This window comes from Podarcis muralis, chromosome 14 (genome assembly GCF_964188315.1).
Source record: "Podarcis muralis chromosome 14, rPodMur119.hap1.1, whole genome shotgun sequence".
Classification (NCBI taxonomy): Eukaryota; Metazoa; Chordata; class Lepidosauria; order Squamata; family Lacertidae; genus Podarcis; species Podarcis muralis.
Genome location: NC_135668.1, coordinates 14,183,320 through 14,209,072, shown reverse-complemented (window position 1 = coordinate 14,209,072; position 25,753 = coordinate 14,183,320). Strand labels below are relative to the sequence as shown.

Sequence of the window (25,753 nt, the reverse complement as noted above, 5' to 3'; positions counted from 1 at the left end):
ATGGCCGAAAAGAAAATTGGTTTCATCTCAGCACTTCCCTGTTACTCTGACTGAGTTAAAAGGCGTACCTGATGCATTCTTCTGCATCTATACCCAAGATTTCCCTGGACCAGTTATCTGTTGCTGGATTTCAGGAAGTGACATCTAACCAGAACAAAAATAATTCAGGCTTTTAAAAAGGATTTGCAATTTTAGAAAAGCTAGTACGAGATTGTAATTAACCAGCCAGAACAGACAAAAAGGGCGAGTGGATAATAGCTATGGGAAATGAACAGAAAAAAATGCATATGGCACTGTGGTTAAACTCCATCATCTACAAAAGCCCAACCTGACATTCTCCATTTTCTGCATCTTCAGCATTAGCTTCTAGCAACTACTAGGAAACAAGAAGCTGAAATTTGTCATAAGGATTTTAACAAAATGGAATGTTTACTTTGAATACTGTTTCAGTTCTTCCGAGGTATCGTCAACAAGGTCACTTTGTTTTGATTCATAGGCCATTGAACGATATAGCTTGCAGGCCACTAAGGCTTTCGCCATGGATTCTTCACCATGTTGCCAGAAAAAAAGAGCCATTTTTTGCCTCTTCATTAGTACTGCCCACAGTAACAACTCATTCAGAGGGTAAGGAAAGCGTCTCGTTTCTGGATCATCAATATCTACTATGTCATCTTTGGTTTGCTTCTTTTTTCCTTCTTCTGAAGTGTTATCGGCCTTTAAAAAAAAGGTAGCAATTTAAAGGTTTTACAAGGGCAGCTAGAATTATGAAGTTTAAAGAGAAAACACAACAGTAAAATGTGGTACTCAGATATCAGATATTTGTTAAAAATTCACCAGCAAGATATTATTTCAGGTAAAAATCATTCAAAGAAAGGCACCAAAATAACCGAAGTAAATATATCATAAAGAAAAGTATCAAAATTAGCAGCTCCACCCACAAATAAGATAATTTTAGCCTGAGAGAGAACCTTGCTACAAAGAAATGCCATGTGAACATCTCCGAAGCAAAAGGGGGAAATACAAGCAAGGTTCCACGGCCACAAAATCAGAGATAAGGAACTTTCATTTAGCTTTCGAAATTTCTCAGCTCATTTGCAAGTGTCAGAAAAGGAATTGCTACAATTATAGTGATTATCTGTATCACTTCTGCAACTCCAATTTCAATTATGGCATGTGTGCTTTAAAGGCTGTTACAAGAAGTACAGTACAATGCACTATTTATATACACCTCCGTACATGCCAAGATCACATCACGAAAACAACTTCATCTCCTTCAAGGGCAGCTGTGTGCCTCATACCTTTGGTTTGTAAGGCTGGGCAGTTTTGATGAAGTGATTATGTCGCATTTTCTCTTTCTTATCCACCCTGTTACCAAAAGGTTCGTGGCTTTTACGCAATTGAGGGGTGCTGCCTGAAGCATTTCGCCCAGACCGCTGGTGGTGGGGAAACAGAAAAACATGATTATAATGTAGCACAGTGCCTGATTTATGTGAAATCATTGAGATGCACAGTAACTCATTATCTGAAGGACAAAACCATAAATATTTGTATATAGCCAAGACAAAGTAGTTTATTTTTGCATAGTGGTGAGAATATAAGCTGTGAAGAGTTCGACTCTCATGTCGATTACAAGCTTCCTGGAAACCTCTAGGGCAGTTCAAGGTCTCTCAGACTCAATCCCCATCTACAATGTTGGAATGATAGTGGCTCACCCTGCAATATTCTTTTAATATTTGTTGAGATAATAATCCCAAATGCTTTGGGCACAATCCAGCAAAAATCGAAGCACTTAAGTGCAGCTGGATCATGTCCAGTATATTACTATTGATACTGTCACAGAGAAAGCAGACCAGTAAATTGCACAGTTCAAAGTCAGAGCTAATTCTTTATTAGAAAAAAAAAAAAAAACATTATCTCCACAGACTTGGCCGAGTGTCAGGCCTAAGGAGCAGAGCAGCTCATTCCCTGTAGGTCATATTCCATGAAATTAGTTACCAAGACTAAAGGTCCCTACCGCCCTACAGCCATCTATGTCTCCTTCTCTCCAGGGCTCCTCCCATTTCATGTCTCTCCTGGTTCTAGGAGTCATGGGGGGGGGGGGAGCTTGTCGCAGCAGGAGAAGAAACCTGTGACTCTTAACAAGCGTGACTCATCTCTGCCTCTTGACCTCCCTTCTTCCATTCATCTGCTTCAGCTTCTGCCTCTGATTCCTGACTTCTCTGTTTCACAGACTCTCCCCGCTCACTAAGCCCTGTTCCCCCTTCAGCTTTTGACACCTCCTCTTCCCCCTCTTCTCCCTCTGACCACTCATCGTCGTCCCACCACCACTCCCTGTATTCTGAGCCTTCTTCCCTTGGTGGTTCTCAAGCTGGTTCCTACCACCATTCCTGTGTCTAACCAATCCATGACAACTACCATGCAGTTTAGTACACCTGAAGCCCCAGGCAGTGTACTCCATTGTCTCGAGACAGATGCAAACATACATACATTGGTACAGTTCCAAGTACACAAAACACTCTAGAGACCTTAGGAGAAACACCCTTCTAAGAAATGAGCTGCTGTTATTTTACATTAACTGAATTGTTTAAAAAGGTTAAATACAGTGGTACATCGGGTTAACTACTCAATTCGTTCCGGAGGTCTGTTCTTAACCTGAAACTGTTCTTAACCTGAAGCACCACTTTAGCTAATGGGGCCTCCCGCTGCCGCCGGAGCATGATTTCTGTTCTCATCCTGAAGCAAAGTTCTTAACCTGAGGTACTATTTCTGGGTTAGCGGACTCTGTAACCTGAAGCGTATGTAACCCGAGGTACTACCTTTTATGCATTATTTCAAAAAGAAAAAAGAAACCACATACCCGATTGCTGCCACTGAGACTGTTGTATATCACTCTGAAGCGTTTTCGTGTGTAGGTGCATCTGTAGGTTCCTCCCATCAAATATTCCACAACAAGCCCCACATCAATCAAAGTGAGTTTATATCCGGGAGGAAGGTTTCCCTGGGGACAAGACAGTGTTAACTTAGCATTAATACATGCTGCAATCTCTGAATCACATGATGTCATTCTGCAAAAAGAGAGTGAGGGATGTTTTGCATGAAAGTGGTTCTGTGTTCAGCCCCAAGCACCCCCCAGGGAAAGACACCTGGGCATCTAATGCAGGGTCACTGCTAGGTGGGCAACATGGACTAACAAAGCGACTCCACATCTCAATTTAGATGCAACACCAAACTATGGTTGGAGTATCTGGAGCAGCCCAGATGCATGCCGTTCCTCCTTCTGTGCATGAGGTTCTTGGTTTCCTTCAAACACAGAAAGGACATGAAGCAATATGTAGCTATGGACAAGCATCCATTTGAACATGAAGCAAAGGGCACCCATTTTTGTGTGTGAATGACATTCTAAAATTCTTACTTTACCCAAAAGCAAGTTCTCCACTATACACACCACAGTAAGTACTTAAAATGTTATTAGTATAATAATTATATGAGAAGGAGAATTAAAACATAGTTTCTTGTTTGTGTGCATCTAGAGATGTTGAAGTATTTTAACAAGAGGCCTACCTGTTTGACATCTCGAACAAGATGAAGCAGTGCTGGATTTGTTGGGCCTTGTTTCTTGATGTAGAAGAGAAGAATGCAGACTTTTAGATACACTGAGGCATGTGACAAAACAAAGTAGTAGAATGACAGATTGCAAAATTGCGTTGTTGTTTTTTCAATTATCCAGGTTCTACATAACTCAGTATTTTTTTTTTATTAAAACAGAAGCACTATCTTTTACATGATTAAATAATTTGACTGACGCTTTAAAAAAATCCAAGAGAAGCACTTTTTAATCCGTAACCCAAAATAAGGCAGTAACTGGCAGAGGAAAGCTTTAGTAGCAGTTGTAATTTCCCTCCTAGCCTTTCTCCTCAATAATTTTAGGGTTAATCATCTAAAGTGTAAGGAGGGTTTGCAGGTACTGGCTCCCTTCCTTAATTTGTCTAGCATCGCTTGAATCTAATTTCTCAGTCCTCTGCTGTTTCAAAACACACTCATTTCTCTTGAGCTAGATTTTATCACTTTTTAGCCTTGTGAAAGAAATGTCAACTATTTGGCCCTTCCAAAAGATGCAATCAATAAATCTTTATTGTGGTCAAAGACCAGACAGCAAAATTAGCAACAGCAGCATACGCTTCAACAGCATCAAGAGGCGGACGTAATTAAAAACTCCCTATGAACTTATTTATATCCAAAAGATGCAATCAGCATTTCAATTTCCACAGGTAAATTCAATGCCATCATCATAAGCTGGTTGAGATCAGCTCTTGAATGCAGGATAATAGTATTTTCTTCAATGCATGCTCCAAAAGCTTGCACAATCAGAATGAAGGCTCATGTTTTACACCTAAAATTCTGTACCATTACTGATATAAAAATGACAACCTTCCATTAAACACCCCCCTCAATTACCCAAATCAGTTACCCAAATCAATCTCAAACAGTATTTCGCTTTGAATGCATGTTTTTATATGAAAATTATAAATGAAATAGAAATACAACTTGGGAATCTTAAGAGAATTGTTGTTGCTAAATTTATTCTACATATGAACCAACCTGAACCCTGTGATCATCATCTTTGTGTGCCCTCTCCATGGAGATCTGGAGGGTGGCAACATGAAAACAGGTGGCTGCCTGCTTGCAGAATGCTCTTCCCAGAAAGGCTCATCTGGTGCCATCATTAAATATCTTTAGGTGCCAGACAAAACCAATTCCTTTTTAACTGGGCACTTGGCTTTTAATTATCTATTGCCTTTTCAAGTAGGTGGGATATTTCATTGTAGTTTTTTTTTAAATGTTGGTTTTAATGTATGTATATGGGGTTTCTTGCTTTTAAAATACTGCAAATCACTCTGTTGACATGGCAAAAAAGTAACTAATGGGTGTAATTAATAACAATAATAAAAATAAGAATAAACATCCACTTACAGTGTTGTAAAGTTCTTCCAGTCTGGGAATTGTAAGAAATTTGTGCATGCTCACTCCATTTTCAATAAGAAGTTTCACAAAGGCAACTCTATCCATCACAAGGGCATCTAACATAGCTTGTTCCAAAGACCCAACCTGAAGAAATAAAGACAATCCTTAAATTGAAATAAGATGAGAATTGAGAAAACTAGTATGCCAAAGTCTACTATATTTTTTGAACAGTTGCTTTGTTCCTTATGCGTCTGGACACCTCTTAAGAGATTGAAGTCAAATTCTGCATCAAGGAACTTTATTTTGTGCCAACTGAAGTCTGAAAGTTGTATCTGCAGTGAAATGCTCATGATCCCCACCACAGACACTTAGTTTAAATGGATACCACTGTTAATCATAACAAACAGCACAGAGAAATCCAGAAGAGCTAACAGGGTTGCACTTCCTTGTTCTTCTCCCCAATGATCTCCAGATCAGAAACCAGATTGAAATGGGCCTAAATTACTAGTGAGATCCAAGAGTGTCTGAAGTTGCATGGCAACCACACCTGCTCAATCACCTTGCAACGTGATTGTTGAGCACCTTGCTGGTTCACATTATGCTCTTAGTACTCATCTTCGCACTAAGTACAGTTGTCTGCAAAATATAATTTGCTCCAAACAGGGAAAGGGGGCAATTTGCACAGGAGAGGGAAAGCCAAAGAGTGTCTGAGACTGTATGATTAGGTGATCAGGAAGCTTTCTGTCTACACCAGAGCATTATGGTTTTGACAGACGATTCTTTAACAATAATTCAACATCTTATTAATAAGTCACCGCTATGAACCACCATGTCTACATACCAGCCACTGCTGTCCATAAACAAAAACATGATTTTTGGCAATGTCAACTCTGTCCCACGCAAGTGTAAGGACAAGCTGGTCAAACGCAGAAGCATTTGTGCCTAGAAAACAAACACAAAAAACAGATTCAAACCTGTTCACCATAAAACGCTTGTTTTCAGCTGATTTCATGCCTTACCTTATGCTAGGGAAATAATGCATAGCCTATATAATTCATGGTAAAATAGAACCTATCTGCTGGAAAAAAGATATGCCCTCTTTTAGAGTGCTACAGATTGTGGCTTATTACTAAAGCGGAGCTGAAATGGGCAGAATTTGTGAAAGCTTATGTCAATTGTTAGTGGATGGAGGGGAGATTGCCTGTTCTTGAAGGAGTTACATTCCCTCTTAAGGAGAAGGAAGTAACACCCCGTGGTGTGGAGTGCCTTCTGTCAACTTTGGCTGGTGGCCAGAGATGCCTCTATCTGAACAGGAATAGTCTAACTTCTGTGGCCAAATCCACTAGGTTGGATTACTGCAATGAGTAAATACATGGGGCTGCCTCTGAAGGCAGTTTGGAAACTTCAGCTGGTGCAAAATTCCGTGGCCAGACTGCTCACCAGAACAAGATGTTTTGGGCATATAACACTGATCCTGGCCCAACTGCACTGGCTGCCAGACAGTTTCTGGGTCCAATTCAAAGTGCTGGTGTTGACCCATAAAGCCTTAAATCGCTCAGGACCTCGATACTTTAAGAACCACCTCTCACCATGCTTGTCAACCAAGGCCTTTCTCTATGTCCTCCTCTTCCCGAGAGATTCAGAGGGTGGCAACACAAGATCAGGCCTTTTCTGTGGTGGCTTCCCATCTGTGGAATACTCTCCCCAGAGAGGCTCACCGGCAGCCATCATTACATGTCTTTAGGTGCCAGGCAAAAACATTCCTTCAACTATTAAATAATCTACGACCCGTTAAATGTGTGTGTGAGGCAGGACTGTTATTATGATTATTTTATTATCATGCTGTCTATTATTATGGTTTGTATTGTGTTTTTATTATTATGCTTCATTAAAATATGTTCTTTATGTTGCACACCGCTCTGAGATCTTCTGATAAATGGTGATATATAAATCAAATAAATAATAATAATAAATAACCACAACAATGTCCCCAGTAATACTTTGGATGGTACTGTGAAAAGGAGAGAAAGTGTTTGCCTATTCAGATCCAGAAAGCAATGCACTCACTTTGGAAGAGTTTTATGAAGTTATCACAAAGCTATATTGAAATGGCTATGTAGGATGAGACGACACTATGCAAACCAGTGATAGCCAACCTGGTGCTCCAAGGATGCTGAGTGACTACAACTCCCATCAGTCCAATTGGAAAGCCCATCGTCCCCACCCCAAAAACAATCAGTGCATGCTTAATTATGATATGCTTTTAAGGTCAAAAACTCACCTTTTAGCAGCGCTGTAAGGATTGCAACATCAATATCTTGATGCTCATCAGATCCAATATGGAACACAGTGATCTGTTTTGAAAATTATATTGGGGGGGGGTTCAATTTCATAATAGCTCCTTTACATATAGTTGATTTGTAACAGTTCATTTGTCTAGCCATAAACCATAACAAAACTAAAGAAAATGCATTAAAATAATCTACTGTTGATATATACAGAATTCCAAAACCATATAAGGAAACTGCAGAATAATTAACTGCAGTTAAGAACCAGCAGTACTATTCTACAGTTAACAACTGCAGAATAGTATTACTAATATAATACATGTAATTCAGAGACCACCATTTAAAGTTTAGCAAATTCCAATTAAAAGAAAAGTTAATGCCATGTGCCTCACAACACATCAATATAATTAAAATTTACACATATTGACAATCATTTAAGTTAAGGTAAAGGACCCCTGGACGGTTAAGTCCAGTCAAAAACATCGATGAGTTGCGGCGCTCATTTTGTAGTGGAGTGGTTCAAATATAACCAAAGCTTTATATGCATGAGCCTGCAGTTAGGTCTGAATTTTTATATAACACTTCCCTCCATCCTTTGTTTCAAACAAGAAAACATGATACTTCGATGTTTCAAATGAATCACAGGACATTGTTTGTGTTTGCCTTGCAAGCCAGTGTTAGAAATCAGCATCACAGAATCAAATAGCAATTGCACGGCAGGCACAAATTTTAATTTGCTAATTCAGATGTATCAGCAAATGACAGCTTGTCATAAACCAAGAAGAGAGGGAATTGTAACACATGAGACAAATAGGGAGTCTGAAAGCCGAAACCTACTCCAGGGTTCACAATATGTTATCATCACAAAATGGATTGGCATTATGTTTGGTTTTTGAAAACCTTGACTGGTTTTGATAATACACTTATTTAAGATCTGCAGGTACAACACAGATCTTTGGACAGATCTTTGGATCTTGACTGAAAGACAAAAAACAATTATCAACCCAATGGAAAAAAGGATAGCGTAAACATATTTTAAAGAAAGAAACGAGGCTCAGCTCAGACATAGCATCAACATGTGGGGCTGCATCCAACTAAGTTATTGTCATTGCTCTGCTGGGGCCTTGGAGCTTGGCCCTAGGATGGCAGACTCTGGAGGAAGGTGTGGAGGAATGGGGGAAGGCTGGTCTATTTTAATTTTTCATAGCTGGTGTGATTAATCAAACATTTACTTAGAAAAGTACAATACTAAAGAGTGTTGCTACACAACCCTATTGTCGTGGTATATTATGCAGAGATTTACTCACAAGTTCTCTTTTTTTCATGCACTCCAGCAAGGTCTGGAACAAATGAACTGCCTCGCTCTGACCAAAATTAAATGTCTTTTTGATGGTTGAAATGACTTCAGGCTCTGCTCCATCAGGAATATTCCTGAGATGAAACAAGAATCAATTGAAACACGCAACCATGTGAAGTATTCTTCCCAACAAGGGGAGGGGCTGTGACTCAGGAGTTAGAGGGCATGGTTTCAGGTTTAATCCCCAGCAACTCCACTTGAAAAGATCTCAAGTAGCAAGGGGGGGGGGCGGAGAAAAAACCTTGGACAGATGCTACTTTGAGAAGACAATCCTGGGCTACATGGACCAATGTTCTGACTTACCCTCCCTCTTCTGTTTGTTTATATACATAAGCTAGGATGTCTGCAGCTCTGCCAGTCCCTTCACAAACCACCACTGGCACAGGTGGGTTTTCCTGAAGGTATTCCAAAACTGTGAGGATAACATTGGGGCCACCTTCAAATATGAGTGCAACCACAGGGACACCCTGGCCAATTCCTAGACAAAAGAGGTTAAAAAAAAATATGCAGTTCTTTTTTCATTATGTCTTTTTCAGAATAAGCACAGCACAGTTCATTAAAACTCAACTCAGAAAGAATGACTTATACTCAAAGAATGTTTATAAAGAACTGGAGCTACCCACAGGGCTTTGTATATCTAGAACAGAAGCGTTATTCTTTAAAAATGCTAAGCTAAGCCCTGCAACGAAAAGCTCAATTATGCAGCCTGTATAAATTAAGCAGAATTGCAGGATTTGTTATTTTATACAATTTATTTCATGGTTTTGACTGTTTTGCACAGTTTTTCTACTCATCATGGGAAGGGGCAATGGACTATACAAAGAACTGAAGCTCCTCACTCTGTTCACGTGAAAATCTTATTCAGCAACTATCCATGAGTCCAAGAACTCATCGAACATTTGACCACACTTTATCAAACATTTGTTCAGCATCTGCCTAGGGTGATGGTTTGAAGGCACACACAGTCACACTGCAGAAACTAAATGCTTCAGGTCTGGGAGCCCTACCAAAGTAAAGGAATTGGAAAGGTCTTTTGGGGAACTAAAAATGCGAATACAAAATACACAAAAAAGTCATTCTCTGCAGTTCAAGGGCAACACATTTTAACTGTGCATACAAATCTTCACCAAAAACTAATCTTCCTCAGCAGCGGTAAGCATAAATACTGCTCAAAATTTCTGACATAATATTAGACTCACCTTATTCCTTCTATTGCACAAACAAGTTAAGAGGCTGAGTAGCACACATTTTTATACTGTTAATCATACACAAGGGCTAAAGTGTGGTTTACACATTTCAAAGGCCTAATTAAACTGCAGCTAACTGTGTCAGCATAAACGCAAATGGAAGAGAAACTGTAAACACATAATAGCTGTACACAGTAAAAATGTAGCCCATAGTTACAACAAATACAGAATACGGAAGCACTACAAAGCTTCTCTTTACCAACTCCTGGTCAAAACAGGATCATTGGTTTTAAAAACATTTTGGGAGTAGATGTACTATATTCCCCAGAAGCCAGTTTGTACAAATGATACTTAGCAGCTAATCTGTGACTGACGCAACACAGATTAGTACAAAAAGGTCAGGGTTTCCTTATGTTATTCACACACAAGATCCAAGCATTGCATGCTCACAATAACTTTTGCCCCCAAAGAGAGAAGAATTTCTGTTGTTATAGAGTGCAAGTAAGACTAGAAGTAGGGACGCGGGTGGCGCTGTGGGTAAAAGCCTCAGCACCTAGGGCTTGCCGATCGAAAGGTCGGCGGTTCGAATCCCCGCGGCGGGGTGCGCTCCCGCTGCTCGGTCCCAGCGCCTGCCAACCTAGCAGTTCGAAAGCACGCAATGCAAGTAGATAAATAGGGACCTCTTACTAGTGGGAAGGTAAACGGCGTTTCCGTGTGCGGCTCTGGCTCGCCAGAGCAGCAATGTCACGCTGGCCACGTGACCCGGAAGTGTCTCCGGACAGCGCTGGCCCCCGGCCTCTTGAGTGAGATGGGCGCACAACCCTAGAGTCTGGCAAGACTGGCCCGTACGGGCAGGGGTACCTTTACCTTTACCTAAGACTAGAAGTGCAAATCACTCACACTTATTATTTGCTGTGCACCTTTATAACGTCTGATAATGATTATAATGTCTGAAACCGATTAGAGAATTCAATCTCAAAAGGAATGAAATACAGTTTAAGCAGAGATATTGGTGTGAGATGCATTGGATGGGGGGGGGGGGTGTATTCCTGACAAGACTGCACCCTAAAGGATCAGACTCACAGCCTGTGGGTATTGTTACATCTGGCCCCATCTCTCGATGTTGATGGCATCTGTGGCATGAAGCCTTTTTCAATAGTTAAGGCTGGTCAACCAGCTGTGACTCCTCTTGGGCAAAGACAGCCTAGGCCACAGACTGAGAACCTGCGGCTCTCCAGATGTTGCTGGACTAAACTGCCATCAGTCTTGACCATTGGTGCTGTAACCTTGCTGGCTGGGGCTGATGGGAGCTGGAAGGTCGCAGATTTCCCTATCCCTGGGCCTAAGCAATTATGCATTTCCGAGTCATATCCAACTTAAGACTACTGCAACATATTGTTCAGGGGGCTGCCTCTGAGAATTACTGAAAAAAATCTACTGGCCAAAAATACCACTGATAGACCACTGACCAGAACGAGCCAGAGGGAACATATCTTATCTTAAGACTCAGATTTCTAAAAGATCACCTACTCCCCTTCAATGTTGACCCCCAATTCCTGAATTCTTCTCAGGAGTCCCATCTGGTGCTATTATGCCTTTTTCAGCACTAGGCAAATATATATTTTTATTTACCCAAGTCTAAACATTGGTTGAAATTATTTTCTTACTACTATATGCTATGCTTACACTATTCTACTGTTTTTAACTGTTTTTTAACCATTGGTTATATTGGGATTACTCTAGATTTCATTAAACTACCATGATAGTGGCAATGCAGAATGATAGGAAGTCAATCATAATAATTAAAAAAAATGCATCCAGGAGAATCAAATGAAGCAGTAAAGCTTTTCCTGGATGGTACTACTTCTAGTGGCAGGCTGGAGAGTGCCTCTTTCAATTATCCTTAATAATCCAAGCCCCGGTAAAGAGAGAATCAGAACTCCTTGACTTGCTATTTTTCTAGTGGCAGTTAATTTTTTATATGGGGAAGCAGTGAAACCTGCAATCCCAGCTCCCTTCCTAAATAACGCAAGTCAAGACAACTTTTTACCAGCTTAAATTCCAACCCCTGCACTGCATATAGAACAAAAAGGGCCAACACCACATAATGAGTTTAATCATGGTCCACACATACGTGCATGGATCCTTTGCAGGTTAATTGTTTTTTCCAGTTCTCTTCGTAGTTTCACTTCTGCTCCATATTTTCCAACTGTCCCATCATCCACCAGTATGAAATGGGAATGAAGATTATTCAAGACGTTAAGTTTGCTCAAAGGATTCAGCAGGGTTTGATATGGAGCAACAACCTAAACATAAAACAAAACAAAAAGACCTTCGCATGGATATAAACCTGATCCCCCCCCCCCAAAAAATGTGGCAGGCTTCAAAATTCCCTTTTCATTTGCCAATTGCCAACAATCTGTTTATCCAGCAGCTGCAGATTTCTGTTTCATTCCCATATAAAGGAAGTTGTAATACCAGAAAGTATCAACACATTTATATTATTCATAATTGGGATTCTTTATTCTTTAAAATCACAATCAGGTAAGCGCACGGAAAGGAAAAAGCAACCAAAGATCATTGCTAAGATGGTTTTTACTCTAAAATATCTCATTGGAAGACTGAGGTTTTCAAAGTTTCCAGACCGGGTTGTTTTTAAGTAGACTGGATTGATTCTGGCATGCCTATGTACACAGGTCCCATTTTGCAAACACAATCTGCTCTCCAGAATTGGTTCATTAGGTGAGCATTCACATAGCAAACCACTGGTTTCAATTGTTCCTAAAAGGAAAATCCCAGTGTTTTCCTGACCAAGAAGAAATGACAAAAAAAAATCCATGGCTCATAACCACCCCCTCACCTCTCAGAGAATTACTTAATGATCTCAGCAAAAATAAAATAAAGTAACAGCTTTAAATGAAGTCATTTAGTCATCTTCTTGTTTTTTTTGCTGGTTGTGTACAGTCATTCTGGCTCCTTTCCTCGGCCCAGCATTTTCGCCATACCCCCCCCCCCAGCTCTCCCCTTCTCCTTTCTTTTCTTTTTTTCCCCTGCCTCACAGTGTGTAGGACCAGATCTTCCCCTTAACTTGTATGCATATAAGCTGCTCATGAAGCAGCAGCACAGTAAGAACTACACTAGTGTAGGAAGGCACAGGCAGAAAAACTTAAGAGGTGAGGCAGAGAGCTGGTATGGCTGACAGGGAGATCACAGTTCTCTGCACGCAAGGGAAGCTGCTCGTGCAGAAGCACCATGCAGGATCTGATCCTCCCACTTAACAGCTGTTAAGCATTGAGATCTGATGCTGCATGGCGCTGCTCCCTCACAAGAAGCTTCTCTGCAGACAAGTTTAAGGGGAGGCTCTGAGAAGGGAAGGGAAGAGATGGTGTGGCTGGCAGGGAGATGCAGCTGGAACTGAACTGAGGAGACAGGGAACACGGAACATGGCACCCAAAACGGCTGTCCCCAACCAGCAAAAAACAAACAAGAGGACTAAATGAGTTTCTTTAAAGCTGTTATTTTAATTTCACTGAGATTCTTTCAGAACACACCCAACTGTTTGCATAAGTTTGTACAGTTGTATAGCTAGGTTTGGGCGCAATTTCCTCATGTTTAGATAGTTGAGTTTTCACATAACATGTGTTTACAAAGTGGGACCTGCATGTACATGGTTCTGGGATGGCTAAGTGACATCCATTTCACAAAAAGAGTTTCCTATTCACACCACAACCTTACTTCATGAATTGAATAATTCTGATCAAAGCCTTAATGTACTTACGAATTTTCTTCTTTTCGTAAACAGTTGAGAGCACAACAATAATAAATGGGCAAACTTACATCTCTCCCAACGAGGTCATTTCTGTTTTCAATTACTCCCCAAGGAGCTATTCCAATAGTGCAAATCTTTCGAGATGATCGAGAGGCATGTTCCTTGAGGGCATCACCAACGTGCTTTGCAACTCCTGTTCAGGATCAAAGAATATTGTTGTGTTACTAAACGTATGTTCTACCAGCAGCAAATATCTACTGAACCCAATGGCTCAGTTCTCACCATGCTTTAGCAAAAAACAAAAAAGCAAAAACCACTTTGCTCAACTTAGAAGGCAAAGTAATGCTATAACATTAGCACTGAAATACATTTAAGACCGATGTTTATTGTATTATAGGGACGCGGGCGGCGCTGTGGGTTAAACCACAGAGCCTAGGACTTGCCGATCAGAAGGTCAGCAGTTCAAATCCCTGCGACGGGGTGAGCTCCCGTTGCTTAGTCCCTGCTCCTGCCAACCTAGCAGTTCGAAAGCACATCAAAGTGCAAGTAGATAAATAGATACCACTCTGGCGGGAAGGTAAACGGCGTTTCCGTGCGCTGCTCTGGTTCGCCAGAAGCGGCTTAGTCATGCTGGCCACATGACCAGCTCCCTCGGCCAATAAAGCAAGATGAGTGCCGCAACCCCAGAGTCGGCCACAACTGGACCTAATGGTCAGGGGCCCCTTCATCTTTACCTTACTGTATTATAGATAGGCTTGTAAAAATGTGTAAACACTAAAGTTAAGTTTTGAGCCTTCCTAATTACAAACAAATCCTGGTGACATGAACGGGCTCTCCAAAAGAAACTGAGCCTAAAATGCGTATCTGTCAATGTGTGCAAGTGCTTCTATAACCCACACTCTTAAAGTAAGCATTTTACACCCTCAACAATGCCAGAGTTCAAAAGCTTGCAGGATTGAAACAAGACATGTCTTATGAAACTGTTCCAATGTGTCACATCATTGCTTGCTTATCCAAAATTCAATTATCAATCAGATTGTTATGAAGGGCACCTTCTCAGCTCCTACATTTTTGAGCTGGAGCACAAGTTTCCAGGCCAATTATGGGTACCACCTTCAGTAGTTTTATTCTCTGTGAATCTGTAGCATAAGCAGCTCCACTTTAGTTGGTAGAAAATATGGGGTAGTTTTCTGGCAATGTGGATGTATGTCATTTCCAACATGACACCTGATGATTCCAAGCCTGCTGTCCCCATGGCCGTGCAGACTGCAATCATATTGATGCCAATTTGACATCAAAATAGCCATACGGAGATAATATCCAGGTGTCTCAAGTGCATGTGAAGTGGAAAGTATATTTAGAGTCACGACTTCACCTGTATTCACTCCTCCAGTTATAATCCAGGCTCCTGTTGTCACTGCAGCTTTAATAAGGCCTTTACCAAGCAACTGTTTGATGCGTGGATGAAGCTCAAATTTTTGCATCCCTCCATGAACAGAAACAACAAGCTTGGGCAGTTCCATCTGCCATTCTTTAAGCATGAGCTGTAGGATGGCTTCAGGTCTAGTGTCATATGACAGCCGCACATACTAACAAAAAAGAGTTGGGAAGGGTTAACCTTTTTTTAATAATGCAATCAGGAAATTATAACCATACTTATGCAAGGGTAAATAGGCATTTCACAGGTCATTCCAAATGCATGAAAATTTCTAATGGGAATTAGAGAAGTGCCAGAGAATTCTGAATATGTCACAATAATGATATTTAAAAACCTAATCACTACACGATTTATTTTATTTGTAAACACTGCAAAAACATTGAACATTTTGTCAAAAGGGTGATTCCATAGTGAACACTGTAACATAGACACTTTGTTAATATTTTGTGTCTTAGTCAATATTATTTAACTCCAATTAACATTAAGCTATTTGTGTGTTAATTGGTTCGATCTTCCCATAAAAAATAATCAAGCAGTATAGAACAGGTAGCTCAAATGTTCTCTTTTTATTGTGTTTTAAAAGATGTGACTGATATAACAACTTTGCAACCTCAATACACTATCTGTAACTTGTTTTCTGTAACTTATTAATTAAAAATTATGTTATATATTTTTGTGTTTGGATGAAAGGTGGTGTGAAAATTGTAATAATAATATTAATAATAACAATAACAATAACAGAATGTACTAATTACTTCAATTTTGGGTGGGGGACACAAACATAAATTTAAAATGTAAAGTGCAAATAAGTCATATGGAAGCTTGACTTCACTCATCTCTTTACATGCTACTACCTTCATGTTTAGATATATGTTTTCATATTCACTTGTAAATTCGTTTCAATATTATTCCACTCTACCATTAAGCAATATATGGAACGTTTGATACTGACCTTAGCTCGATACGAATGAGAGCCTCCTTGAAAGTTTATGATACCATAAGCATCTGTGGAACTCTGCTCAGTATGTTTTTCTACAGACCACTCTTCTACCTCCTGATTAAAATTTTCACCCAGTTTCACATCTGAATATTTCATGGCAAGGCTGGCAGTAAAGCAAGCATGCTGGCGGACCAAGCGACCACAACAGCACCTGCAGATAATCATCGCAATTTGTGGAATTGGGGAAACACACAAGAGGTAATTGCATAAGCTGTTGTCCATTCTCACAGTACTGGATATGCATCAATTTAGGATGAAAATACCTATTAATAGTTTTGTGCACTTAGTTGTTGTTTTTTAAAGTAACTATCCAGGCTGATTTGCACGATTCTGGCAAAATGTCTGAACCAGTTGTCTTTAAATCCTTTAAATATTGCCAGAGCATAGAAAAATAGAAGATCAACTCAATTTACTTTACAAGGAACTCATCACTTTTCACACGTTTTCACACAATGGAAAGAGCAACAGAACGTATGGACAAATGTCTTATCTGAAAAACTGACAAAAAGTGTGCATGCCTTGAACAGCACATTTGATGTGGACAATTTTATCAAAATATGGTATTCAAAAGAAGACTCTGATTACTGGCACCCACTGACTTTGCACATAGGCTTGTTGCAAATCTTATACATTAATCTTCTGTTTCAGGGGGAGAGGGGCAGAACGGGGGAAACTTAATGTTTGGTCATATTTTTGTGTGTGTTTCCTAGTCGCTGGAAGGCTTTGACATTATCTGAGTTCACATAAGAAAGCAGTTCACATAAGAAAAGTCAGAGCAAAGGTATATAGGATGACTTATAATAGTAATGTAGAAAATATAAAGCACCCAAGAACTAGAATGCCATGACTAAGGATCAACATACCTTTCATTACCAGCACTGGTGAAAGGTCTCCCTATATCCAGTTTCCCTTGTCTACCCACATCCTTCCATGTTTTAATTAAATCTTCTTTACATTTTTACTTGTCTTTTGCTTCTAGTCATTTCTACATATATTACAGAACCATCAGCTTTCTGATGTTTTACTTATGTCAATTAATTAAAACGGTATTTTCAAAAGAGATACATAATTGCTTCATCTTACATAATCATACCTGACAAGTTGCTGACAAATCTGACATCCTGGAAGGCATCTATGATTAAGAATACAATAAAGTAAGTTAGAATTTTTCCTGTATTTTTATTAAATCCAATTTATAACTAAATATGACCAAGATCATTCTTAATATATTTGTCATTACTTTCTGTAATTCACACCACAAATTATTTACTGTCCTGTCATGTATTCTGGGATATGCCTCTTAAGAAGAAGGCACTGTAACTGTTTATGAGGGCAATTTTGTTTGCATGAAGGTGGTCTAGAGAATAATAGCAAAATGACTGCTCATAGTTATACGCAAGATATATCATTGTAATGTTACACAGAACGGAATACAGATATGATGCACATATGATAGAGAAAGTGCAAGATTTTACTGTCTACAGAAATTCACTGTTGGGACAAATCCCTCAATACTTGGAGAACTTTTGACGGCTATGAAAAAAATAAAAATAATTTCTAAAATAGGTTTAATACCTTTTTAGTTATAATTATTCATTATTTTTAATTTATAACCTGCCCTTCTTCCCCAAAGGGAGCTCAGAGCAGCTCACAATAATGTAAGTGCATAAACCACAATAACTTACTGCAGAAAAGAGTTACAAACAACAGCATAAAATCTTCATAAAACTATTAGCCAAAAGCCTGCTTTTTGTTTTGTTTTTTAAAAAAGTATTTATGCATTTCCAAAATGCAGGTAAACAGAGGGAGAGTCTGATTTCCCTTGGAAGGGACTGCTGCCACTAAGAATGCCCAGAGATAATTATAAACCCTGGGAAAAGAATAACTAGATTCCAGTTGTTTGAACCTGCAATCTAGCGCTCAGTGTTAAAAATATCAATGGCACTTTCAGAAGATACATCAAATTGCACTGTGTTGAAATATGCATTTTTGAAAAATTTATGTTTAACCCCAGGTCTGCTTAACACAGAGATCAGCCACAGCAGTAAAATATATGTAAGGCAGCAGACAACTGAGCATAATCATGCCAGATGGGATTTGTGCTACAAATGAACAAAACAAAATGGTTTGTTATTTGGGAAATGTCCCAAATTAACAAGGATGGGTCGGAAGTATTGTTATTGTTGTTTTCTTAGTTTTGTTATATTTGTAAATCAATTAATAAAACAAAAACAAAACAAAACGGATTCCCGGTTTATGTTCTTGATATCAACAAATTTTTCATGTGTTTCAGTTTGATCAAAGCAAAACTTGTGCAGGGTCCTTTGGCTTCAAAGAATGCAAAATATATATTTCAACATATTTCACAATCAAAAACAAATGTTAGCTATCTCTGTTCAATTATAACAAAACTTTAAAAGCTAAATTTTACTTTTACCTAGAATTTGTACTGAATTCAGAACAAACTGAAGGTCAACTCCTCCAGTCCTCTTTCCACTGCAGTCCCTTGCACCTCCCAAAAATCATCTGCAGATTCCTCTGCACATGTTTTCCCCAATTCCTCAGGAGAAGCTTGAGGCAGGTGCAGAGGGCTGCACTGGAGAGAAGTGAGCAGAACATTCATTTTCTGAGCACGATCGTTATGGTCCCAGCACATAATTTATACTTGAAAGTTAAACCTTCCGCTTCCATCGTTTTTAGTTTACCTGTGAGGATCCTTTGAACTTGGTATAATGTAGACACATTCCCGTTTGTTGAAAGTATTTTCTATCCAAGATTTCTGGGACTGTAAAACAAGGAATTTTCAGGATCATGCAAAAACAATGTCAGATATTATACAGTACTGCAGAGAGCTATTTCTCATGGGATCTACCGCCCATGTTTAACAGCAAACAACGCCTCCCTGACTCCTTTCCCCCCCTCCAATATATTTTCAAACAGACACAGATTCTATCCATTATGCAGGGCTGTCTTTGGGATAACAGAAATCAAGCCCCATCAAACCACCTTTTCATGTTTGTTATGGCAATACCTGTACAGTCAAAATGTAAATGTTGCTCTCCTATAGAGTTATATTGCTATAAGGTTTTGAAGCCGGTTTATTCATCAGAAGTGTGAGAGAAGAGTTCTGCTTACTTTGATTATAGAACTCACCAACTTTACAACTACAGCTGTGAGATATAAGGGACTCCTCCATGAAAGATACGATAAAAGGACAATCTCATTGTAGAGGAGAGGCAAAGAACTGAGATATGAGTTTATCAAACCTCCAGGTGTGAGTGCTTTCATGAAGAAGCTGGCATGATTTCTTTATTTTGGAAGAAGTCTACTGAATTGTTTGGGACACTGCCTTCAAGCAAAGGATTTACAATATACATAAATGGCTAAGCTTTACTTCAGAAAGGAAAAGTGCAATTGCACAGCTTTCCAATAAATATTCAGTAAGCATTCTTGAAAATATTATTCATTTTGAATTTTCAGACTAAATCTTTTCAGTGATAATACATAATATGAATATTAGGACAACAAACATAAAAGGGCAGTACACATCCCTCTGGTATACTGTGAAGAACCTAGTGCTAAAGTTGCTAAGGACAACACTTCAAAATTATTCCACATTTATACATTTGTCTAAAGAAAGAAAGAACTTATTTGCTTTCAAATCCTCTATGAAATGCATGTTCCATTAATCTCTTTCAATATCCTATGTGAGTGAGTACAGGATTACAGCATTAACTCTAGACAACACCCCCATAAAATGTATAAACAAATAGTTTTGATTAAGCTGTTTATGAGTTGGAATAAACAAAAGGACAACAAACACACACTATTTAGTGCTATGACCCTGCGAAAAAATAGTTTTTGGAATATCTATCAAAGAATAAGGTCCATAAATATCTATTTTAGAGTTGCCACCAGTCCTTGAACAGAGAAACATGTGGATGCCAACCCACTTATAAAATCTCCTGAGCTTACTCTAAGTTTTGAACTGCAATTTAAAATTAATAATAATAATAATAATAATAATAATAATCTGCATCATTGAATTTATCAACTTTACATCAGGGTAAAAGCTGCCCTGAAAGTCTTGCGCTGAGGAGTGTATAATGAACAGCTGTACGACCAAATGAATTCTAAGAGTTTGTCTAATATTATAATAAGCAAGCTCTAGAACAGTTCTCATTATTCTGCTTCTATAAGCTCTTGCACATGCAAAAGAAAATCTGTGGATTTAGTTTCATGCCCCTCTATACTCCAACACAAGATGTAAAACAAGTCTTCCATGAGATGTTTTTGGAGCCAAGTAATGCTACAACTGGTTTCAAGCCAGTAACACTGCAGTTTTATTCAAGAGACCTTATTCTTCATATCTATGCTTTTCTTTTTGATCTATGCTTTGGATAGGTTCCTTTCTCTTCTACCAAACTTTCAAAGCAAGATATTGTTAATTAGGTAATACAAGACAAGTAATACGTATATACCATAGTGTTAATGGTAAGAAGGACGCGGGTGGCGCTGTGGGTAAAAGCCTCAGCGCCTAGGGCTTGCCGATCGAAAGGTCGGCGGTTCGAATCCCCGTGGCGGGGAGCGCTCCCGTTGCTCGGTCCCAGCGCCTGCCAACCTAGCAGTTCGAAAGCACTCCCGGGTGCAAGTAGATAAATAGGGACCGCTTACTAGCGGGAAGGTAAACGGCGTTTCCGTGTGCGGCTCTGGCTCGCCAGAGCAGCGATGTCACGCTGGCCACGTGACCCGGAAGTGTCTTCGGACAGCGCTGGCCCCCGGCCTCTTGAGTGAGATGGGCGCACAACCCCAGAGTCTGGCAAGACTGGCCCGTATGGGCAGGGGTACCTTTACCTTTACCTTTAATGGTAAGAAAGACTTTTCAAACTATCTTTATAGATACATGCCTGCTGACTTCAAGCATTTGAAGGTGGCAAACAAAAGTATAAGCATTAAATGGACTTCAATTCATTTAAAGTAATAGGTAATGTAATACAATAGTAGAGAACATTTGGTAGATCAGCAATTGAAGATATGTTTGTATTAGTCCTTAAAACAATTACAGTAGTTAATTTATTTAGAATAGTAGATTTAAATACTAAGCACAATTTCTGATATTTCAAACTAAACTAACAAAGGTCTATAAAACTGTACCCCTTATTATTATTATTTTGTTCTATGTAAAGGCACCTTATTTGTTTAAACTGTATTAAGCTTAAATGTTAAAATTTTAAAAACCAGTTAGCTATTTTTTAAAAAGTACCTGCTCAAGATACAAGGTCCATCTTATTTTTTCTTTGCAGAAATTCATGGTGAACAACTACGAGCAGTCTCCTTTGAAAAGCAATCTTATACCGCTCAGTTCACTTTAATTTAAGGTTTTGCAGATGACAGGTTATATGCTGCTAAAGTGCCGGATGAGATCAGCCCTTAAAATAATTCAACATAGCATTACAGGTACCATCCTATTATCACATTTGAATAAAGTGAATGTTTTCAGGTGTTTTCCCTCTAAGCAAGTATTCTATCCTCCTCCAAAACTTTTAGAAATTTAAAAGCCTTCTGTAAGAGAAAATGGGATTCTTCAGAATACATCAAAATTAATATGCACATTCTGCCATATTTAACCAAAGTATTATGTTCTGGTGATCCGTGTTTGAATATTTAATATACAGTGGTACCTCAGGTTACATATGCTTCAGGTTACAGACTCTGCTAACCCAGAAATAGTGCTTCAGGTTAAGAACTTTGCTTCAGGATGAGAACAGAAATCGTGCTCCGGCAGCGTGGCAGCAGCAGGAGGCCCCATTACCTAAAGTGGTGCTTCAGGTTAATAACAGTTTCAGGTTAAGTACGGACCTCCAGAACGAATTAAGTACTTAACCCGAGGTACAACTGTACAACCATTCCAAAATATTCACTATTCATGAATCATGGTAGACACTTAATGAGTCTGTAAAGTGGCTGCCAAGAACAGCAACTGAAGATTTGTCATGGCTGGCTAGCCAGCTAGAGCCCACCCATGCTGTAGGACAATAATTGAATCGTGCAATCTGAGTAGATGTTTGATCCAGAAGCATTTAGGTGAAGCTATTCCCATAAGTCTACTGCCCTTTCCAATTTCTGTAACAAAGTCCACCTAATTTGAGTGGCACATATTAAGCACTGTTGTGTGATGGCACACTGCTTTTGTGTGTTAGAAGAGCAGCAATGACTACTGCTATATACATGTAGTGAAACAGTGGGCAATTCAGTAACAGAAGCAGAAGTAACTGCAAGAGGTTTCTAGTAGCCAGATTATGCTTAAGAGAAAGAACCAAAAGGGCATCACTGGGCAAAGTAGTTTCTCTCTCCTCCTGGAGTCAGTGAAATCCTATTATGTTTACGCAGAAATAAATCCCACTGAGTAAGTAAATCTTTGATTTACTTATTGCAAAAGAAACTAAACACTATATGGACTTCCTTTTCTCACCACGGATTCAAAGCAGGGGTGAGGCACTAATTTCCATCCACACAGAGCCCCACCCAAACCTCTACACATGACAAGACAGGATCAGGCCTCAAGCTCACACTGCCTTCCCAATTCTTCTCCTCCCAATGGGGAGGAGACTGTGAGTTCACTGAGGGAATGTCATGTTTATGTGAATTTAGGTTCCATTGACCCTGCAATCCAGAATCTACAAAGCACTGTAGTACAACATCTGTATTCACCAGTTCCTCTGAATGCAATAGCTCCTTCCAATTTCTCCCCACACACCCCTGGTTTCTTGTGCCAATTAACAGGATTGTGACCTCAGAGGTTGTTGTTCAGAAACCCAGAGGGAAAAGGGTTTAGGGGTGCATTGCGGGATTAAAATTGGGCTTGTATAAAAACACAGACTGAGCAGACACTTTGCAGCTGCGTCTCAATCATATACTGTATTTCAGACACACAACAGTAAATTACTCCAGTTCCACACCAACTTGCACCTTAAAAAGTATGATGTGAATGTACAGATCCCAAACATGCTAGAAAATATTCCCAGTATATTAAAGCTATTTACTCATTTATTGGGGGGAATGCACATGCCTAAATATGATATGGACATAAAAATTTTGTTTTAACTTTGTTTCCTATGTGTAAAGGTAAAGGTAAAGGTACCCCTGCCCGTATGGGCCAGTCTTGCCAGACTCTAGGGTTGTGCGCTCATCTCACTATATAGGCCGGGAGCCAGCGCTGTCCGCAGACACTTCCAGGTCACGTGGCCAGCGTGACAAGCTGCATCTGGTGAGCCAGTGCAGCACACGGAACGCCGTTTACCTTCCCGCTGGTAAGCGGTCCCTATTTATCTACTTGCACCTGAAGGTGCTTTCGAACTGCTAGGTTGGCAGGCGCTGGGACCGAACGACGGGAGCGCACCCCGCCGCGGGGATTCGAACCGCCGACCTTTCGATCGGCAAGTCCTAGGCGCTGAGGCTTTAACCCACAGCGCCACCCGTGTCCCCTATGTGTACTATGGGCAAAAAACATATATCCCAAACCCAACCAGTACATACATCTAAAACAGAAATTTAAAATACAAAGCACTCACTGCAACGCAAGTGTGACACAATCTTTTGTTAATTTTCTTAATTTAAAGCTTACTATGGCATGACAATATGTAACAGCTCTGCCTGCAGTGTTTTAAAACAAACTACAAAAGTTATCGTGATATACATATCTCTACAACAGACTGTTACTAAGCATTTACTATAAATCCACAAATTTCCACTATTTATAATAAATTGCTCACTTGAAAGAAATACTTTTATTAACCAAGCACATGGTGATCATGGGACTAAGTTGTGACCCATGCCTAGTTGACTGTAACACCTCAGAGTACAAGAGCAATAGCAATAGCTGGAAGGCCAAAATTCCAAGCATAGCTCTCCTTATCTTCCTATCATCACTCCCAGCCAATGAATCTCATTTTAGAAATTGTGCACCTGGGGTAGACATTATAGCACACCAAGTTCACACATATAAATTAGTCCACCAGCTGCCTTTCTTTCTTTCTTTCCTGTCCATACATAAATTTACAACACTGATTGCAAGTTGTACTTTTGTTCTCAACTAGATCTGAATAATATATAAAAAGGCACACCTAAAACACCTATGAGGATGCCTCAAGAATGCATTATGTTTATCAGGCATATTTCTCCCGGTGTGTTGTGCTCCTGATTCAAAGTGCACCTTTCTCCAGAAAGCTATTCTTCTGAAAACAGAATCTATGTATCACATATCAGTGTAAAAACTACTGTAGCAACTGACTAGGTTATGTCAGGGCACATGAACTGCTTTTAACCAGAGTTCTGGAACAAGCTTTGTGGTTAATAGGGAACTCCAGTCCACATTAAGCTAACCATAGCTTAATGGTTAGCACTTAGCACTTAGCTATCCATAAAGCTAAGGTTTGGCTTAGAATTATATGTGAACTAAGCTTATGCCTTATTGGCTTGGGTCCCAATGGTTATGAGAAGAGTTCTGCTCACAGAATGGAGTTTTTCTACCTCATTGTGCATCCTCCCCAAAAAGCAACATAGAGAGGTTTGGGGCTGGGACCATATAGAACAGCATAACATGTGGTGGTGGCTGCTACAGCAAGGATTAGGAATTGGCAAACTTTTGAGATACCAGTCTTGGTGCAAGTGGATATTTCCTTCATTTATGCACCTCCATTTCTGAATTCAAATCACTACCTCTAAACTCCTATTCTGCAATGGCAAAAGGAATGAATGAATGAATGCTGCTTCATAGTTCAAATTCAGCTGCAAAAGAACTCTCTAATATAAAATCTACTTCACTTTTTGAGATATACCCCTTAATACAGGAGATCTTATCTGAGAGGTTATCTTATGAAAGGTTGCATGTACAAGCTTCCCATGAATAACTTACGTTTTTAGGAGTATGTTTCCTAAGAAAATCCCAGTTTTATTTAAAAACTAAAACGGACACCTTTAGAAGGAGTATTGAAGATTGGTCCTGTTTTTAAAACAGCTTTACTTCATTTTGTAATACAAAAAATGATGGAAGGATAAAGGTACGTTATATTTTTTCCTAGAATTGTTTAAACATTTAGACTCCAACAAACCCCAACAGACGTCTCACTCCCTTGCTCATTGCAATTTTAAAGTTACCTATTTCTATAATTACTAAGTCTTAAACAGGACAAAGAAGGACTAGCTAGCCAGCTCATGCAGCATGCTATATTTAAAGCTCTTCTCCAAACAGTAAGATCTAAGACGTTCCGAAGCACAATAAGAGGCAGGGGGAATGTCAGTTAAACTTTTTCCCACAAAATTGACAATAATAAGTCAGCTTATTTTTATAACTATATCCCCCCCCCCCCGAAAATTTTCATTGGCCTGTCCCATTATTTCCTGTGGTTAGCTGAAACAGGTCTGGCAAGTTTACCCCAGAACCATTACCCAGAACCATTACCATTACAGCTAGCTAAAAGTACACAATGAGTTAATAGTCCAAAACTGATGCAGTATCAATTAAGCATTCCATCCTGACAGTAAGCTTTTTATTTACACACAAGGACCTGTTTGGGTGATTCTTCTCACCCCTCACATCTATGTCTGGCCAGATTGGAAATGGGTGCACTTCTCCCTCACTGTTCAAACAAGGGAAGTCCTATTTTTATTAGTATGTATGTCAGGCATGCCCCTTCATGGATCACTGCCTTGCCGTGGCGAAGGGGCTTGAATAACTCAGAGAAGCTATGAGC

The 25,753-nt window shown here is 39.5% G+C and overlaps 1 protein-coding gene across 5 annotated transcripts in view; it reads right to left on the bottom strand.

Moving 5' to 3' along the window:
- The window catches only part of TRPM7 (transient receptor potential cation channel subfamily M member 7), a 77,788-nt gene that overhangs the window by 29,987 nt on the left and 22,048 nt on the right, over positions 1 to 25,753 (bottom strand). For 4 of the 5 annotated variants that reach the window (XM_077918814.1, XM_028706817.2, XM_077918815.1 and 1 more), the window contains exons 2-16: positions 18,707 to 18,786; positions 17,095 to 17,133; positions 15,954 to 16,152; positions 14,939 to 15,152; positions 13,632 to 13,756; positions 11,929 to 12,100; positions 8,911 to 9,085; positions 8,558 to 8,681; positions 7,244 to 7,316; positions 5,804 to 5,904; positions 4,972 to 5,106; positions 3,562 to 3,615; positions 2,858 to 2,998; positions 1,299 to 1,433; positions 434 to 714 (exon numbers count right to left, since the gene is read on the bottom strand). In XM_077918814.1, coding sequence (XP_077774940.1) covers positions 434 to 714; positions 1,299 to 1,433; positions 2,858 to 2,998; positions 3,562 to 3,615; positions 4,972 to 5,106; positions 5,804 to 5,904; positions 7,244 to 7,316; positions 8,558 to 8,681; positions 8,911 to 9,085; positions 11,929 to 12,100; positions 13,632 to 13,756; positions 14,939 to 15,152; positions 15,954 to 16,152; positions 17,095 to 17,133; positions 18,707 to 18,786 — 2,048 coding nt within the window. Of the gene's footprint in view, positions 1 to 433; positions 715 to 1,298; positions 1,434 to 2,857; positions 2,999 to 3,561; positions 3,616 to 4,971; positions 5,107 to 5,803; positions 5,905 to 7,243; positions 7,317 to 8,557; positions 8,682 to 8,910; positions 9,086 to 11,928; positions 12,101 to 13,631; positions 13,757 to 14,938; positions 15,153 to 15,953; positions 16,153 to 17,084; positions 17,134 to 18,706; positions 18,788 to 25,753 lie in introns of those variants that run through there. The other variant, XM_077918817.1, reaches the window with a different exon arrangement.